The sequence below is a fragment of the Lineus longissimus genome, chromosome 3, assembly GCF_910592395.1.
Source record: "Lineus longissimus chromosome 3, tnLinLong1.2, whole genome shotgun sequence".
NCBI classification, from domain to species: Eukaryota; Metazoa; Nemertea; class Pilidiophora; order Heteronemertea; family Lineidae; genus Lineus; species Lineus longissimus.
Genome location: NC_088310.1, coordinates 14,403,985 through 14,423,196, shown reverse-complemented (window position 1 = coordinate 14,423,196; position 19,212 = coordinate 14,403,985). Strand labels below are relative to the sequence as shown.

At 42.8% G+C, this 19,212-nt stretch overlaps 1 protein-coding gene and 1 pseudogene across 3 annotated transcripts in view; one reads left to right on the top strand and one right to left on the bottom strand.

Annotated features, from left to right (window-relative positions):
- LOC135485750 (E3 ubiquitin-protein ligase UBR2-like) overlaps positions 1-19,212 on the top strand; it is a 650,469-nt gene that overhangs the window by 353,734 nt on the left and 277,523 nt on the right. For all 3 annotated transcript variants that reach the window (XM_064768146.1, XM_064768147.1, XM_064768145.1), the window contains one exon: positions 18,576-18,676. In XM_064768146.1, the coding sequence (XP_064624216.1) occupies positions 18,576-18,676 (101 nt within the window). The remainder of the gene's footprint in view (positions 1-18,575; positions 18,677-19,212) is intronic.
- LOC135484297 (putative nuclease HARBI1) lies at positions 10,184-11,315 on the bottom strand (annotated as a pseudogene).

Sequence of the window (19,212 nt, the reverse complement as noted above, 5' to 3'; positions counted from 1 at the left end):
CACCGGCTGAACACAATTTATTACCGTATGCTGACCTTTCATCACTTTTGGTTCCAGAAAAAAGCTACCGGAACTGGCTGGGATATCGGAATGTATAGGCGTGCACAGAAAGAGGCAAAACTTGACATGGCCCATGCCAGTGCCATATAAGTGGTGCAAGGCCAGGTTGAGAAGCTGGATGATGACATCAGGGAAAAGGAAGAGTGTATTCGTGATTTGACCACTGAGGTATGTTATCTTAACAGTAATTCTACAACAAAAGACAGCAGCACTGTACGGGTATCTCAGTCTGAGGTATATTATGTTACACTGAAATTTGTTACCTTGTCACATATAATTTTGTTGCAAAGCCAGCCTTGAGGAGCAGTGTAGGCCTATACAATCTTTCTGATACGTACAGGCAACCATTACCAGTTTTGGGCCTCAATCAAGAACTGGTATCCTGAACAAATGTTTATATTGCCCTCTTAGCAAAATTTTTCATCCCTTGGGACACCCAATGGGTTGTTGCGGAAAAAAGGAAACAACCGGTAATCAGCATCGAATACATAAGGCCTTCAGTTCTTTGGCACTCAGTTCTTGAAAGACGCATTGATCTGTATGTGCTAATTAGTCTCCGTCAACCTACGTATGTAGGGTTGAAAGGAGACTCTTGGTTTAGCTAGGCAAATTCCCCCAATTTATAACCCCGTTCCATGTGACTACGGTGTATGCAATGCACTGTGTATATCATTAGTGATTGGAGAACCCAGGTGGATTCGTGTTCGCGAAGTTTAGGGAAAACTGGACATTAAGTAAATCAAATAGTATAATGAGTTGTTTATCGAAACATCAAAGGTGTGCAGTGCGAATTTTCATAATTATTTAGCGAGCAATAACGACATATTTTAGGGGACGAGACAGCCGTTTGGCGATGGGTCGTGAAAATTTGATCCGCCATTACACAATCTCCAAACGAGACGTATTATGCGACCATATTCCCTGCCAATTTCGATAGCTTCCATGTTGGACAGGAAGTGGCCCGTGGAAATGGACTGAAAATGGCCGCAATTGATCAATTCGTACTTAAGAGTAACGATTACAGGAACACACTTGCTTTGACATAAATTGAAATCTTTTATGATTCATTGTTGTTATAAGTTATTCTTGCTACAAACAAATTTTCGCGGCAACAATAGTGGTCAATACAGGCAGGGCCTTGGAGCGAGGCGACGGCGTTGATAAGACGATCAAGTTCCGGTCATGCGCAAGTCGCATGTGCAGAATAGTGTTTAAGGCTCATGTGAACCACAACATCACCATCGCTGCTATCCCAACACCGGCGGGCAGAAAATGCATGCTGCATACAGTCTGCAGACTGGAGGTTTTCTCATGAGTCAATAGAATCTAAGGTTTGGAATTAGGGGACCATATCAGTAGTTGCTTTGCGCCAACTTTTTTTCAAAGTTTGTTTTCTTATATTTGAATGACCTGTGAATCATCTTGCAGGAAGATTTTTTTTGGGTGTGCATGACAGATGACGTACTTGATACAGAACATGTATATTGTATCGGCCTGGTGCCTCGTGCGCCTGGTTGATTGGCCGGCAAGGTTGGGTTCGTTTCAAAGGCAGGATTTCATGATAAAACGTGCTGAATGACATGGGTAAATATAATTAAAGATAACAGAATGAAGAAACCCAGGGAACAGAAAACCATTGTATATCAAACACCCACCTTGACAGTTCTCCTCTGTCTCTTGATGTTAAGTGAAAATACCGGCCTCTTTGACATTCTAAACAGGTGTTGTTAGGCCAAATAAAAAATGTTTTCAGGCAAATGTTTATTACTACAGTCCTGGTCACAAGATACATCCTAGCTGATTAGCATCATGTAGGCCCTACGTGCTAAATCCGTGCGAGTCACACATACATGTAGCGTGCCAGTGGATGCACTTGGTTCACAGTTAAATGAATTTAGGCCTACACCCCAACTCGTGGTGTATCGCAAAGCCTGTTTGCACAACGGCCTAGATAATCTTTGTTCTACCGTTTGGCATATACCTGAAATGGCCTCTTATTTTTTAGTGTGAAAATCACATGGCAACTGTTGAGATGGTCCCCTAATTCCAGATCTTAATTTTAATACAGAAGTTGGCTGAAAGCAACTGCTGATATGGTCCCCTAATTCCAGACCTTAGATTCTATTGACTCATGAGAAAACCCTCAGTCTGCAGACGGTATGCAGCATGCATTTTCTGCCCGCCGATCCCAACACAGCGTTAACACAGCAGCAACATAAACCCAATGCAAACCTTGCCAGCGAAGACAATTCTCATACCAAGGTCTACAAACCAGTAACCCGACTTTTAATCTCCAACTATGTATATATGTATATATCTATTTTCCCAATAACCTTTTAACCAAAACATACTGCCTCCTCAACTTCCTCAACAAAGCACCCCACAGTTGACGGAGACTCCAGAGTCTGCCTGCAGACTCAACCGACAATTCTAGTTTTGTTTGGTTTCACTTTCAGATCGAATGGAAGGAAAGACTGAGAGCTGAATTTGTACCACTTGTTAAACTAGACCAATATGTTCAGGTAGAGATGAAATCGAAACTACGGTGTGTGACGAACCCGACCCGTGTTCTGCCAAACGACTGCGAGATGCTACCTGAGCAACACAACCATGACTAAACAAGTTGACGAAACATGCAAGGCATTGGAACCAATTCATGGAGCTGATTCCAAATGGTTAAAAAAGCAGAGAAGGGGGCCATTCAAAAGTACTATTCAAATTTATCGAGATCCAAGGAAGGCAGAGTAACAAAGCATAAGGAACGGGTAACGGAAGCAAATGTGGTCCGGTGTGTCAAATACATGTATCGTAATGGTTCAATATCCAGTCGAAAATACACTTCATTGCGGCAGGCAGATCAATAGCCACTGGTGTATAATGCAGGAAAATGATATTTGTTGTATTGTTGTACAAGGATTCATATTTGCCAGATTTACATAGATTATCAAAAGGAAAGGAGTTCAGTTGTAAATTGGTTGATTGAAAGACATGTCCAAATGTCAAGTTTTGAATGCTCAATTTTATTGTCCACGACTTCTTAATGTCATTCATACAAATTATTAATGAATGTCAATGATAAATAATTTATCTGGTTATTGAGTGATTGAATTTATACTTTTTCAATTATAATCACTGTTAACCGTAAAATTTTGTGTTGTTTTGAATAGTCTTTCTTGTACATGTACATGTACATGTACATGCCTGACACTAGTGAGATGTGGCAATGAACACCAGGAGAGGTTTCAACTTCACAGATGTCAAGACTGCCATGTTCAAAGGACATTTCTTTCCAGATGACATCAGCACAATCCATATGATCACCCTGCATCTATGTCAGCATTGCTTGAACTTTGGAAATGCCTCCTATAATTTGCATTTCTAGGACATTTGCCCCCTGAACATCTGCCCACTGGATGTTTGCCCCCTGACACCCCAAAGGATATCACTGTGTCTGATATAGATCCTTCAGGGCGGGGGGGGGGGGGCAAATGAACTAGGGGGCGATGCATTTCCCCGCCTACTCCAGATACAGTAGCAGATTCTTATCTTGAATCTGATTCTTCCGCAGTTTGTTGATTCTCGAACATTTGCTCCCCTGATGAAAACTGACTGATATTGGTTTATCTGAAGTCCTTCAAGGGAGAAGATGTCCCAGGGGGTCAACTAATGTTCGGGAGGGGGGGGGGGGCAGATGTCCAGGGGGAATGTCCAGGAGGGGGGAGGGGGAGGATGTCCTGATACCCAGTTTGTTAATTTGGTCAATCCTTGCTTTTTTGGTAGCATCCAGGAAATTGGAGGAACAAGACACTTGCTGGAGATCCATTCATTCAAAGAAAGGAAATAGCAACAAAAGCGTTTTTACTGGGCAATACCATATTTATTCAACACCTCATATCCAGATGTGAGGAAGAGTCTCTTGGTGTTGCTACGGTACTTCAGGGTGAAGGGGTGGCTCTCATTCACGAGGATGCTCATCTTATTTCCCTGAAATGAAAAGGAACAATCAATCAGTATCATGAGATTGAAGTCAAATGCAGTTACATCATGACATAAGAGTGTCTCACATTACATTTAAGTTCATACTCTATCAATTAAAGCCTGCTAGCAGGATCTTTACTACACCAATTGGCCATCATGGGAATGTAGGGAGTTATTCGTGCATTCCAACCCTTGTCACCTTAATTCACACATCGGGATAAATTTTAGTCAGGAGGAGCCTGGGATGCAATTTACCTGTTGGTCCGTCTTCCTCAGCAGGCTATTCCTTTCTAAACCCTCTTTCCTGCCCCAGAAGTTAAAAAGGATCACCACCTTCTCTGCGCTGGTGATGGTAAGTGTCGAGGTGGTTCTTGTCTCTCTAACTGTGGTCCGGAATGAGTCTGTCGTCATTAGGCCCCGGATCTGGTCGAAGACGCTACTTGGTACATCTCTGTAATGAAACAAGACTTGCAATACATACAGCTATCATTCTAAGTGGTGGTGTCCAGGGAAACTGCTACCATATTGGTTTGGGTTGGACAAAAGACACCATTTTTCCTGTTGCCTGCCCCCCCTCCCCCACAAAAAAAACGTTTTTCTCTATTTCCGTTGAGAATAAAGAACTCATGAAGCTCATGAACCTACCGAGCAATTCACAGACTCTTCCGTGGACCATTGGACCTCATCATGCGGAGGATCTGCTTGTGAATGAGCCTGATCTCACAAATAACCTAATTGACGTAGGCCTACTATGCTTTTGACGTCTCTGTATAAATTGGAAATTAGAAATACAACTGTCAGTTCATTACCTGCACCAGTTGGTGCTTCCTCGCCTCCGCCCGGCCATACACGTAGGGGCTGTACTTTTGAGCCAGGCACCCTGCAACACCATCAAGTTCGTGGCAGAATGCCCTGAAAATCTCCCTTTCCTCGGCTGTCAGCAATTCGGCACGGAAACCCCTCCGAAAGTTGGAGAGAGCCCCCTTAATATGGCTGTCTAAGTTCTCCATTTTTGTGAACAATTCAAAATTCCCGCCAAATCACTATCGGGGTCTAGCAAAGGGGTGGGGGGTGTGATGGAACCTTAACCTGAATAGCGGTCAATGTTTGTTTGTCATCTATCTTCAGAATCAGTGCACACACCTAAAGATACACATATGTACTCTTATATATACATGATTTAAGCGTTTCCCTCTATCAGAACAGTTTTGTTAGGCATATCGGCCACCCATCCCCCCCATCTGTTGAAATATACTCTTCAGTAAGGATGCCTTTATAAAACCTCAACATTGGGAAATTCGGCTAATTTATTTCTGATATACTCTTAATACACTTTTTTATTACAATAATAAAGATTTTCGCAAACTTTATAAGACATAAGCAGCTATCTTAAGCAGGGCCATCATCATCATGCGCGCCTTCAACACCAAGACACTTCCACCACGCCCGGGACCCGCCCTGTACATTTGCATTGTGCACCACTCAAAAATGTATCAAGTCGGGTTGTATATAAAAGCACAGGAACCCGCAATGCATTGTATTACATTGTATCTTTCCCGTGAGTTTGCCTCGCGGGGAACTCTCCAGTGGCGCTGTCCGTGAATGCGTAATAGAATAAGCACTGCGAGTGGAGAGTGATGTGACGCCGTCATGCCGCTATCGTTAACTGCGCCGCCATGACGGCGCGAAGAGTGGATCTGACGCTGTGTGGAGCGTGGTCGTAAATGGCGCTGACGTCGCAGAGTGGTGAACTCGGAAACCACGCGTATTCCGCGTTTTGAGCTGGTCCTGAGGCGCTGTGCAATCAAGTAAGTGACCCAATTGTAGCCTGATCGATATAAGAGAAGAGCGTGATGTATGAGACGTTATCATGCCTGATGTCACAATCAAGTAAGACTTTGTTGTAGCCTGATTGATATAAGAAAAGCGGGTGATGAAAGAGACGGCATCATGCCTCATGTCACAATCAAGTGAGAGACCGCATTGTAGCCTGATTGATATGAGAGTAGAGAGGGTGATGTTACAGATGGCATCATGCCTCATGTCACAATCTAGAGACTGCATTGTAGCCTTTTGGGAGGGAATTGGGCAGTGTCACAAGAACTAATCGAAACTCAAGGTAATGAAGGAGAGATTTGCACTGAACTGCTTTTATAACCTTCTGCCCTACTTTAACTAGTTTAAGACTGTTATATATAAAGTTGTCGTGTTTGTTATCGGACTAAAGATAATGAATAGTAAGTTTGTGCTAACCCATTTTCATTACCAACTGACCTACTTGGGGACGGTTACAGCGAAAGGTGTCATCCGTGTTTGATATCAAACTAAAAGTGTTTAAGAGTAGGTTTACCCTGATGTATTTTTATGACTCATTAAACAACTTGAACACCATTAGAGGAAGGCAGTCGCATTAATGGTATCAAACTACAGGTATTGAAAGAGCAGTTTTGCGCTGGCTTGCTTAAACACAGTTGGAGCATAGGCACTGAAGGCATTGAAGAGTGGATGTGACAAAAGAACCCATCAACTACTTCAATCACTGCAGTTCAAATAAAACCTTCACAACTGTCATCCACCCTAGGGGCCAAATTCATTAAACGTGTGTAACTCTCCCTGATTAGTTATAGGGCCTATTCATATTCTGTGAAGATTTACATGAAGGACCTGAATCTGTCTATTCAGTAGTTAAACGCTGTTTTAAGCTGAACGCCCTTCATGAATTTTTGCCCCATTTGTCTAAGCTTGATTCCATCTAGTCTGTCCACATCTCCCTATTTACCATAAACCTACATTCTGGTACTCGCATATACTACTTGCTACATTTTCTTGTCATTCATCTCATTCTTTGCTATTAAATTCCGCCAGCGTAGCTATTCAGGCCGCCAGGGGCAGGTTGTTCAATGCAGTGTTAAATTTATCCACTGATAAGACTTATCAGCCGATAAAAATCTCTTAACCCCGATAGTTAAACCACCGATAAAAATGAGTTGTTCAAAACTAGTTTTAAGGACCGGATAGGTATCAGTGGATTTAACAGTGGATCTTCCCATAATGCAGTAGTGTTCCAGCATCCAAGATGGCCAATTTAGCAGGAGAAATTTCATCTGTTCCTAGCAAAACCACCCAAAAAAAGAAAAGAAAGGCAAATTTCTCTTGTTGAACTGACAGAGCGTAATGTCACTTTGCTATCATCTAAATTCACGGACACAGTGACAAATCAGAAGAAGAAAAGTGTTTGGGTGAAGGTGGCAACGGCCCTGACAGCACAGGGAGTGGCAGTGAGAACTGCAGAAGAATGCAGAGACAAATGACAGGCCCTGCAGAAGAATGCCAAAGGAAAGGCTGCAGCAGAAAGGAGAGGGATTTTAAAGACAGGAGGGGGTTCAGCTCCACCGCCTTTGGATCCAGTGACAGAAAAGATAGTAGCCATTTATAGCGAATGCCCAACCTGGAATGGCATTTCAGGGGGCTTGGAAAGCTCAGCACCACCACCATCCGGATCCCAGTTCCAAACACCAAGTCCAACCCCATCAGTAGGCCTGATTGGGAATTGGGAGATGTAGGGAGAGCAACTACCAGCAACTGTTTCTTGATCCCAACTATCAAGACCCAAGAAGGTTTCTTAGATTATCACTTTTGTAGGCCTAAAATTGATTTTGATCTGAAAAATTCGTCTGCTAAAAAACTGCCACGACCCCAAAATGGCCACCTTCGTGATCTGAGGCATGACACAATTTTCACTTGAAAACCAGCATTGTACATCTGAATTGTACTTTTAAAAACCACATACTCATACTACAGTTAATGAACTATAGTTAAAATGCATTTTCACCTTGTTTCAATGAATCTGTTCATGAACTGAAGCAGTTTTCTGGAGATTGCAATCATCATGATTTCTTCTTTCACAATGCATGATGTACATGATGTACTGAACCCATAGGCCATATACAGGGTACCAGTGTACCGGATGCTGTTTGTGAAATAATTAACTTAGAAAACAATATGCAAATGTTTGTGTCCTTGGGCAGAGTAGAGACTTTGATAAAAGGTGACACATTATGTTCGATATCCTTCTGAAGTATTTGTGATACTACACTATTGGGCAAAATGGTTGTCACCCCTATAGAAAATTGTGCGTTTCAGGTTATATCCATATTTCTCCACCATCATGGTCAGGTTTCTTTCATTCTTAGATTGAAATTGACATGAGTGACCTAATTTAATTTCGTCACAGGGCGATATGACGGTAATGTTAACGTTGGGAGATCTACTGGTCGTCCTCGCATCTCCAATGAAAGAAATGACCGTCCTCTCTTGCGTCGTTGCCGTGCAGATTGTAAGAAAACGACGACACAGCTGCGCAATGCCTGGTACAACCTGGATAATGTTGACGCTAGTCGGACAACGGTAAACCGTAGGCTGATTGCTGCGGGGTATCATGCAAGAAGGCAGGTAGTCTGTCCAAAATTGACAGATGCGGCAAAACGGCTTCTGTGGGCGAGAGCGCATGCTGACACGCCGGACGAAATGTGGTGCCACATCGTCTTTGGTGACGAGTCCTGTTTCTTGCTGTTCCGTGTTGATGGCAGGGTCAGAGTTCGTCGATTACCAGGCGAGCAGCTTCGGGAAGACTGTGTAGGCCTGCGTGTTCCATTTGGAGTTGGTTCAGTCCATATCTGGGGCGCCATTCATTATCATGGAAAAACTGCAGTCAGCGTCCTAAAGCAAAATGTAAACGGTCTCCTCTACTCGGAGATTCTCCGAGATCATGGCTGCCAGAAGCAAGGGCCCAGTTCGGCAACAACTGGACACTAGCGATTGACAACGCCAGACCCCACAGAGCAGCAATAGTGAACAATTTCTTGCACGAACAAAACGTCAACCGTCTGGACTGGCCTCCTTACAGCCCGGATATGAACCCCATAGAGCACCTGTGGGACCATATCGGCAGAGAACTTGAAAATTTGGACCCTCAGCCTCAGAACCTTGCCGACCTTGCTGATGCAATTGTCCGTATTTGGGGCGAAATCCCCAACGAAGGATACGAAGCGTTGTTAGAAGCATGTCCCGACGAATTGCAACGCTCATTGCAGCCCGTGGGGGCAATACGCGATATTAGGTATGCAAGTAGTGAGAAATTACCCAACTGTGCAATTCCTATCAATTTGGACAATCAAATCTGATCAGATGGAGAGAACAGAGTGAAACAATGACAAAGATGTTTTCCATAGTTTAGGTCCCTGATGAGCCTCCGTAGATAAAATGTCAATTAATAAGCAATTGATGGCAAACATGTGCAAGTTTGTGGTCCAAAAACACACGCTAATACCATGTGTGTACAACTGCAAAGTTTCCACTCATTAATGTTTACCATATCAAAATAGATTAAAAATGGATATGAAATCATATCTGCCATTGCAGGGGTGACAACCATTTTGCCCAACAGTGTATTACCAGCTATATACCAGTACTGATTATTATTATAAATTTCATTCCAGAAGATGAACTGCACCGCTTGACAGAAGAGGCTGGTGCTCCATGACCATGGTCATCTGATGACGACGATAAAATTGACTCAACTCGTGAAATGGCACGTGATAGTGAACGGGGGTGTGTCCATAGTATGGGGAAAGGGAAAGGAAGGGGGAAAAGCAGCCGTCCCAGCTACCGTTTCGCTGTATTTGCCCACTTCAGCATAAACTCTTTCTGAGGGAACTGGAAAATGCAGAGATATATGGGAAGAAGATGAGGCTTGAGGTGGAGAAATTGGAAAGGGAAAGGGAACAACATTAATTCTGTGCCGCTGACCATAGATGCCTGTGGTGTTTCATGTTGCATAATGTTTTGCTGTTTGTGTATTTCACTACACCGGTTTATAATATGATTAAGATATTGCTGATATTTTGAGCTATTTATATATATGTATATGAATGAAGACACAAGCTAGTCTTTATGTAAAGCTTCATTCTTTAATTTACTGTTCTTCATAATTCATAATATTGTAAATTAGATGTAGATATTGATCTGAAACTTCTGCAAGTCCATCACATTAATTAAAGAAGGTGTTTGTCACATTTCTCCTCACTGTGCGACCATCTTCATTTCCTTAGTAGATATATCTATCCCGCGTCTTGAATTGGTCTTCCTAATGGGGCTCTCGTCTGTCAAGCGCTATATTGTGGAGGACAGCACAAGCAGTAATGATTTTACAAACTAGTGCTGGGCGCATCCTGATTTCCCTGTGGAGAAAGTGAAACCGTCGTTTCAAAACACCAAAGCAACGTTCAACGGAGTTCCTTGTTTTCTTGTGGGCGTTGTTGAATCTGGTGTCTGGTCTTGTTATTGGACGCAGATATGGTGTAAGGAGGAAGGGTTTACATGGATATCCGGAGTCCCCAAGAAGAAATCCCTCCAACATCCCACGGTGATTTTCTGCCAAGTACATCCCGATCTGACTTTCTTTGAAGATGTGCGCGTCATGTGTGGCACCCGGCCATCATGCAACTAAATTGATCAGCTTTCCTGAAACAATTATACACATAGTTTATAGTAAAGCAAATACATCTTTTTCTGAGTCATACTGTACACCCATCATTGAAAATTATGGTCGGATTGGCTTGCCTTATAATTTGACTGGGTGCACGGTTGAAGTGGAAGGGTCCACTGCCAGCATGACAAATGAAAAAAACAACAACAGCTGATTGTTAACACGGCTGACAGTGGGTACATTTTTGCTTTGCCATGTATGAAAATCATGATAAATGTGACATGATATCCCAATTGATGTCAAATAACTTTAACAGGAGTGAGTATTGGTACAGTAGTTTCTCATCTAGTATAATATAGGATGTTCATATATATAAAGTGATCCACACAGTCAATGAATTTATTCAGCCAACCTTGGTGGTCACATATGCCCTGTGTATTGATGCTGTGGTACTGTTTTCTACAGACAAAGGCAGACTCGTATGTTGGCCTCTGCTGTCCATCCTCATTCAAGTCTTTGTACCATTGTGGGTAGAGGGGCCCTGAATCTTCACATGTGTCCTGTCAACGCAGCCAATAACATTTGGAAATCCTGCCATTTCGTAAAACCCAGTGTGGATTCGGTTCCTCTCTTCAGCAGTTGTTGGCCATTTAATGAAAGTATCCTGCAAGGCAGCCAAGGCATCTGACACCTTCACGACAATTCGACTTGCGGTCCCTTTATCAAATCCTTGCAAATTGCCCATTATCTGAAGAAATGATCCTGATGCATAGAACCTCAAGGCCAGCATCACCTGCTGCTCTGCAGAGAGGCTGTGTGATCTCTTGGTGGGATGTTCTGAATCATGTCTTATTAGATTGGTAATGTATATGATATTGTCTCTGCAAAACCTATATCTTTGCCTCAACCTGATGTCATCAAATGCATCTGAATCAGACTCTTTATGCATGTACGTTCTTTGATTTCGGTGCTAATTTGGAAAAAGCAGCATCCGATGGGCAGCCATTTTGGATTCTGGATCGGTACCCCTAGGGGTGGGTTGAAGTTATCAGTGGTTTATCTGCAGCTAAATCCTAACAGGGCTTTGAACAACTCAGCCTATCGGAGAATTAAAGTTATCAGTGGATTATCGGTGGATATAACCACCGATAGTGGTTATCGGTGCTTTGAACAACCCGCCCCAGGCCTCTAGTTTACTCATCTTTTAAACTAATCACATAGGCCTATTGTGTCAACGGACACTCATAAATCCACGCGGTTTTGTCAGTGTTGCGGCGAATATATGTGAGTAGAGATATTAGAAAAAATTAATTATTAATCAAAGGTGGCCGATGGACAGAGTTGATGGTGTTTTTTCACACATTATGATATGTCGTGGAAACATGTCAATAAAAGGGGCACCTTTTACTAGAGAGATTATTCACTCTCTGAGTTCCAAAGTAGCTCACGTCATTCAACGCAACATCACAAGCAAAGACCGATCAGTTAACAGGTTCAAAGTTTCTACTCTAGATGTCGACACAGAGAAACCAAGACCTGCAAGGCTTGAACTTCATCTCCACCAATCGGACAATTTGGCATAACCTCTCTATTAAGGACACCAGGGCCCAGTCCCGTGGGTGTCCGCAATAGAGGGATTTTACTGTACTTCATTCACTGCAGTTCAAATAAAACCTTCACAACTGTCATCCACCCTAGGGGCCAAATTCATAAAGGGCGTGTAAGGGTTAGATGTGTGCAACCTCTCCCTGATTAGTTATAGGACCTATTCATATTCTGTGAAGATTAACATGAAGGACCTGAATCTTTCTATTTAGTAGTTAAACACTGTTTTAAGCTGAACGCCCTTCATGAATTTGGCCCCATTTGTCTAAGCTTGATTCCATCTAGTCTGTCCACATCTCCCTATCTACAATAAACCTACATTCTGGTATTTCTTGTCATTCATCTCATTCCTAGCCATTCAATTCATTCCTAGCCGTTCGATTCCGCCAGCGTAGCTATTCAGGCCGCCAGGCCTCTAGTCTTCATATCCCAAGGCATGATACTCTTCAATAGCTGCTGAATATTCTTGCTTAATTTTCCAATTCTACTGCATCCTTTTCTCAACTGACCTGTCTTTTGACGGCTTGATTGTAGTTATCAACTAATGACGGGTGATCATTATTCCACGGCAATCCTACAGCGTAGCGCTCCCCGTCAAATTATTTTATGATTTTCTCGAATTGTTCAAGGGCAGCTTTCTCTTCAGCTGGCATGACTTGACCTTATCTCCTAAAATGCCTATTGGCTGAAGTTCTCAAAACTCTCGCAGATTGGCCACAACCTCTTCTTTTTTAGTGAAGACAAATTTTGAAGCGATGACAGCAGCTTGCTCTTGTCCTCCACCAACTGGACCACACGAGATCCATCCTAGACTTGTCGTGACAGTTGTTGGTATACCAGGACCTCCCTTTCTGGTTTCACCCTCAATGAAGATATAATAAAAGTCAGCTCCAATGAGAAGATCTATGTCGCCATCCAACCGGTATGACTCAGCAAAGGCTAATCCATGTAAATGCTTCAATCTTGACATCAACTCTTCTCAGGCACTTGGTCTCGGTAGTTTGCCCTCCTAAGGTTGCGATGCTTAACATCTCTCAATGTCCCTTCAATCCAAGGGAATCCGCTATTTGCTTCCGGATGTATGACCTCTGGCTGCCAGGATTCAATAGAAGTAGCAATTTAAGCTTTGTCCCTCTATCTACTGTCGACATCGTAGTCTGCGGCTGTCTGTAGTACTAAGACTTGTGTTGCTTAGGCTGGACGAAACTTCACCAATAATCTGGTCACCTTTTTCTTCTTTTCTTCTATCCTGTGACTGTTGTGTAGCAAGTTATTATGCTTCTTTCCGCAGCCCTGCATTGAACAGCTTGCTGACTGACAGCTTCCCACTGAGTGACTGGGGTGTGTTAGTCTCAGACAGTTGAAGCAAAGACGTTTGGTTTTTGCCAGTTCCCATCTAACACACTTTTCTTCATAATGTCTGGACAGCTGCTGATGTCGTGATCTTGCTGGCAGATGACACAGAACTTCTTCCTTCTATCTCCAGCTGCTTCCAGCAAGGCTGACGCTGTGAGTGGCTTGGCCTTGAGTCCTGCTTCCTCATATCCTTAGTGAAATTCTTCTTTGCAGTGAAAGTGGAAGATCCTTTCTCACGATCTTTCTTGTCTCCATTTCTATCTCAAGCCTCTTTGGATAAGACCCGTAGATGCAAAAACTTGAACAGCAACTCAACGCTCAGATCCATTTCTGCAATATATCGTGAAGATCTCTAAGAGTTTCAGCAGTCATGATTCCCTTGATGTCCAAATCAACGATCGTCTTGACTAGTGGCGAGACAATCGGGCGCTTCCGGCCAAACCTATCCCGTTCACAGCAGGCTGATAGTTCCCAGGAGTAACATCAAATCCCTCTGTGCATTTCAATGCACTGAAACAGCAATGCACTGAAACAGCATTGCTGCAGGTCCAAAATGACATTCGGCTCATGGTAGACAAGCATGGTGCAGCGTTCCTGATACCCTTGATTTGAGTGCTGCCTTCGACACTGTCGACCACGATATTCTCCTGATGAGGATGAGGACTAGGCTGGCCATCGACGGAACTGCGCTGAACTGGTTCAGGTCATACCTCTCACTTAGATCGCTACATATTGTGATCAATGGAAGCAGATCTGCTCCTCGTACCCTGCGCTATGGTGTCCCACAGGGCTCAGTACTTGGGCCTATTCTTTTCCTTATCTATATCCTACCACTTGGCGACCTGATTGACAGTTTCTCTACCCCACGTCATTGCTTCCCTGACGACACTCAAGTCTATGTTGCATTGCCAATAGGGCAAGCACAGCAGAAAATTGTTCAGTTAGAGGACTGCCTGCTCAAGATTCAGGACTGGTTAGCCAAGAACATGCTCAAGGGGAACCCAACGAAAACTGAACTCAAGTTGTTTGGCTCTCAACAAGCTTTGAACCGTCTCAATATAGAGTCCCTCTCAGTAGCGGGGATTGACGTCCAAGTGACAACAGGATCAGTGAGAAACCTGGGAGTTCTTTTCGATCAAACAATGTTAATGGAAAATCAAGTGAATAGTGTTGTAAAATCTGCAACGTACCATCTTCGGAACATTGGCCGGATACGCAATTGTCTTACCGAAAGTGCAGCTAAACTCCTGATCCAATCCCTTGTGTTAACAAGACTGGAGTATTGCAACAGCCTCCTTGCCGGCATTACCAAGAACCTAATGCACAAACTCCAACTTACACAAAATCATGCAGCCAGGATAATAACTCGAACTCGTCGTGACCAGCACATTACACCCGTGCTCAGGAGGCTACACTGGCTTCCTATTCCTCAAAGAATTGACTTCAAGGTGTCACTCCTTTTGTTTAAGTGCAAAGCTGACCTTGCCCCATGCTATCTATTAGATATTGTGCCACTGTATGAACCCAGCCGATCCCTGAGGTCCCAGAACCTAGGTTTGCTCCAAATACCCAGGTACCGCCTGGCATTATATGGTGGCAGAAGTTTTGTGGTGTATGCTACACAACTCTGGAACAGACTAGACATGAATGTGCGAAATGCTCCAACTGTGAGCACATTCAAAAAGGTGCTGAAGTCGAGATTATGGTGACTTTGTTTTCAAAGCGCAGCCGAGCAATCATACGTTATTGGATAATTGCGCTATATAAGTCTTATTTGAATTGAATTGAATGCTAATCCCTTCATAGTACTTAATAAGTAGACAAATAAATGAAGATCCGAAAATCTCCATTGGCATGTACTGCACTGGTACTGCTCCCAGTACGGTGTAAACTCGTTCAAGTTACAACTGAAGGATGGCAGGTTCAGCTTTGGTAGACAGGTTGCATTGGACTTCCTATCACCGTGACCATGATGACTGGAATCACTATGAGTATCAACAGAAGACTCGTCCTTGGCTGAAGTGTTCTCTGTGATGTATGCAGCTGCTTGGTTCAAGATCCGACGCAGGTCTTTCCTCTGTCTTCCGCTGTCATCCCATTCTCTTACAACATTCTCTGCCGTGAGCATATCCATAATCTTGTTGCGCAATTCCATGTGTTCCTCTTTCACCTCAGCAAGCTCCTTTGCCCGAGCTTTGATGTTCCTTGAGTTTCCTGGCTCTGATATAAGTGTTAAAATGTCATCTTTGATCTCTTCCCAATGGGTTACACGCATTGTCCTCGCCTCTGTTTCAGCTCCAAGTCGATCACTTCACGTACAGTCGGCAACTTGAACGGTGAGGGTGAACCTCCTTCTTGATAGCAACGCCCTCGACCCATGATGTAGCTATGACACTAACACTAGACTCAAATAAATCAACTTGAAGTTACAAACTAATCTGATCACTAGTAGTGATAACTGCGAGGAATTTTAACTATGTGAGTTTGATACTAGATGATGGCAAACTAGGCGCAGAGTCACTAATTTGGCGCTTGACACTAATGTCACTTTTTGACGTTAATCTGAACGACTTTGACGTATATACTGTACTCGATACGAACACTGAACACAAATGTCACTCACGATACTAAATATCTGACTCGAATGTCTCTCAAGATACTCTATTTGGACGTAAATGTCACTCACGCTACTCGACATTCGACATAAATGTCACTCTAGAAACTCTATGATGAACACAAAAGTCACTCTAGAAACTCTGTGTTGAATGCAAATATCAATCTAGATACTTTATGCTGAATGCAAATGTCACTCTAAAAAATCTGTTGAACGCAAATGTCACTCTAGAAACTATGTTCGACGTGACTGCCACTCAAAATACGTGAGGTTTGGCGCAAATGGCCACGCGAAATATTTGATGCTGGATGTAATGTCACTAATTTGACACATCAAAATGATGTCGTCAATCTGGCAGGTTCGCTGAATTTCTATGACTGTAAATGCCAATGGCTGGTTATATCTCAATTCCAATCCACTCAAAATTCACAATGAAACCCATTTGCTAGGACTTTCCAAAGCATACCAAACTGCAACAAGTTACTACAATTTTGATCCACAACTGTGTAGATACTAAAATGTAGGATAACCAAATACAGCTACCAGGTAAACCCAGTTTTAAAAGAATGGTTTTCAGTTGGTCCGAACTTATGGAAGTACTCATAAGTTTACCAACAGCAATTTTGGCACACTCTTGCGTAAACACTGCAATAATGAAAGTCAAAATACTATTAAGCCTACTATTACTGACGGGGTATGCCTTACTTCTGCCAGCACTCGGGCCACTTTCCTCACTAGTAGACTGTTGGATGATGTACCACTGTGTCCCGCGATGGCTGGATGGTTTGCTCGATTTCTCAATTGCTCTATGGAACCATGCAGTGAAAAAACTATACCTGTATGTACTGTACTGTACAGACACACACACAAAGTATGAACACAATTTAGAACACAATGACATCAAAATGCTATAAAATCTGGTATGGAGAGACCATGTAAATTTTCCCGAACTGAAGGGACTGAATCAACTCAAATTTTAAACAGACAAAACGTTTCTACATTAATTATTTACAAAAACAAAATTTGTGAAAATGTTGAAGACCGTCACAACATGAATAAACCATGATAGACGTCTATGCGCGCCCCAATGGTAAGTGAGCGGTACCGCTTTTCGTAAACATCAGTATCAACTTTGAATCCGCTTCACGATGATCCAGGACGTTCGTCGATGTAGCTCGTCACACAAATGTTCCGAAATCCCTGCCAATATTGCTATGTAAATATCAGTAATAAGTTGGTAGGCTGCTGGACATAGCCTGAGCTATGTTGAGCTTTCACAGACTCATAGTCCTACGTACATGTATACTACCCCCAAGTGGAGCTGATCATTAATTTAGGGCACTCTTAACAGTCGGCAGAGCTGATGCCATGTTACTGTGAGTCAAGGTCGAGGTATGATATGTAGTGAGTAAGATGTGCGAAATTTTAGTGGTGATTTCTGACCACTGGTAGTCTTTGGGGTCATCATGACTAATTAGGGCCTATACGGTTACTCCGAACTTGGTTCTCTTCTGATATTTTCTCTTCACATGTTGTAGGCCTAATTCTGCGGCTATCCTAACCAGCGCATGCTTCCCCTCTAACTCCACTCTTCAAATTAAGCCGCTGACCCAAGGCATACCATGTTCACTGGACTAGTTTGTCACAACCTACACCTCAAAGGAATGGGTGTAAAGGTCCAGACTGTAACTGGTTGTCCCAAGGTTGTGCCATATTTCTACTGGGCTGGTTTGTTTCCATCTGCACTTCAAAGGAATCGATACAAAGGTTCAGACTGCATTAACTAGTTGTCCCAGATTGTGACCATGCATCTAATGGACTGGTTTGTCTCATGCTGAAGTTCAAAGGATTTGATAAAGAGGTCCAGACTGCAGTTACTGGTTGTCTACTGGGTTGTGACAGTCCAAGGAACCATCCCAAAATATCATAACCTTGTCCATCATTCCCAAATCACATCTAAAAAATTGCAAATTGCAAAAATACAACAGCGCAAACATTTTGCAGTTTGCAGTACTAGTCTAGTATGGGGAACTGGTAGCTAATTAACACCACCTTATTATTGTAACTTCCTTGAACATCCTCTAGGGGCTTCTCATGGCACCTTTCGCCATGTTGGTGAAGACAGCTTCAGGATAGTCTTTCCCCGTCAAGTGCCTCATACTGGAGATGCTTTCCTTGGTCATTGACCACCAAATGTTCCTGTATTTGACATGCACAGAAGACAACTTGCACAGGAGAGAAGCCGGGAAGCAATATTTTTCTCTGTGACGCCATACTCCAGCTGGAGGATTGTCAATTAATTACCAGAATCAGAGTCCATGACCACAGACTCTACAAGCTGGTTATCTTCTCCAGGAATTGATTAATTACGTATTATGCTTGTTTAGGGTGGGTGCAAGGGCATCAGGCCCTAAGGCCCCTTGTTTCTTCTGTTCTTAGATATTAATTGCAGTTTTCTTCCTAATATGATTCCAGGGAAGAATATGACAATCCTGGTGGCTCATCTCCTGAAGACCCCGTTCGGCAGACTATCATCTTGGCTGAAGAATTCTTGAACCTGCTCATTATTCTCATTGGTAAGATCTCAAAATAATATATTTCCAGTGTAGATTGTCTTTTGTTAGGGTGATAGGCTGATAGGTGGGTGGGTTGGACTCTTACATAGGTTTTTCAGCCATGGTAGTGGATACACACCATGTTATGTCAGAATTGCCTAAAAATTTGGTTTACACAGTGTCGTAAACTGACGTAATCAGCGGAGCTGGCAGAATAACTGTTCAAAGTCTGTCTGTCCATCCATCCGACAACATGGTGCGCAAGTTTTGTAACCATAAGACCTAGATATTTCATGGTAATGTCTAATCTTGGGGAATATTTTTCTCTGATCAGAAACCAAAAATCAGTGCGATTTGACCTACATTCAGTTTGCTAGACAGCTTTGTTTAAAAAGGCTATCTCGCTTACTGGAGTGAGAATAATGTTAAATTTGGGTCTAAAAATTAGCCTAATTATAAAATTTCAGGGAAAAACATGCATTGGGTAAATATTTTCCGCCAGGAGGTGTTATTGGCCCTAGAAAATTATTAATTCTTTAAAAAACCCGCACTTTGAC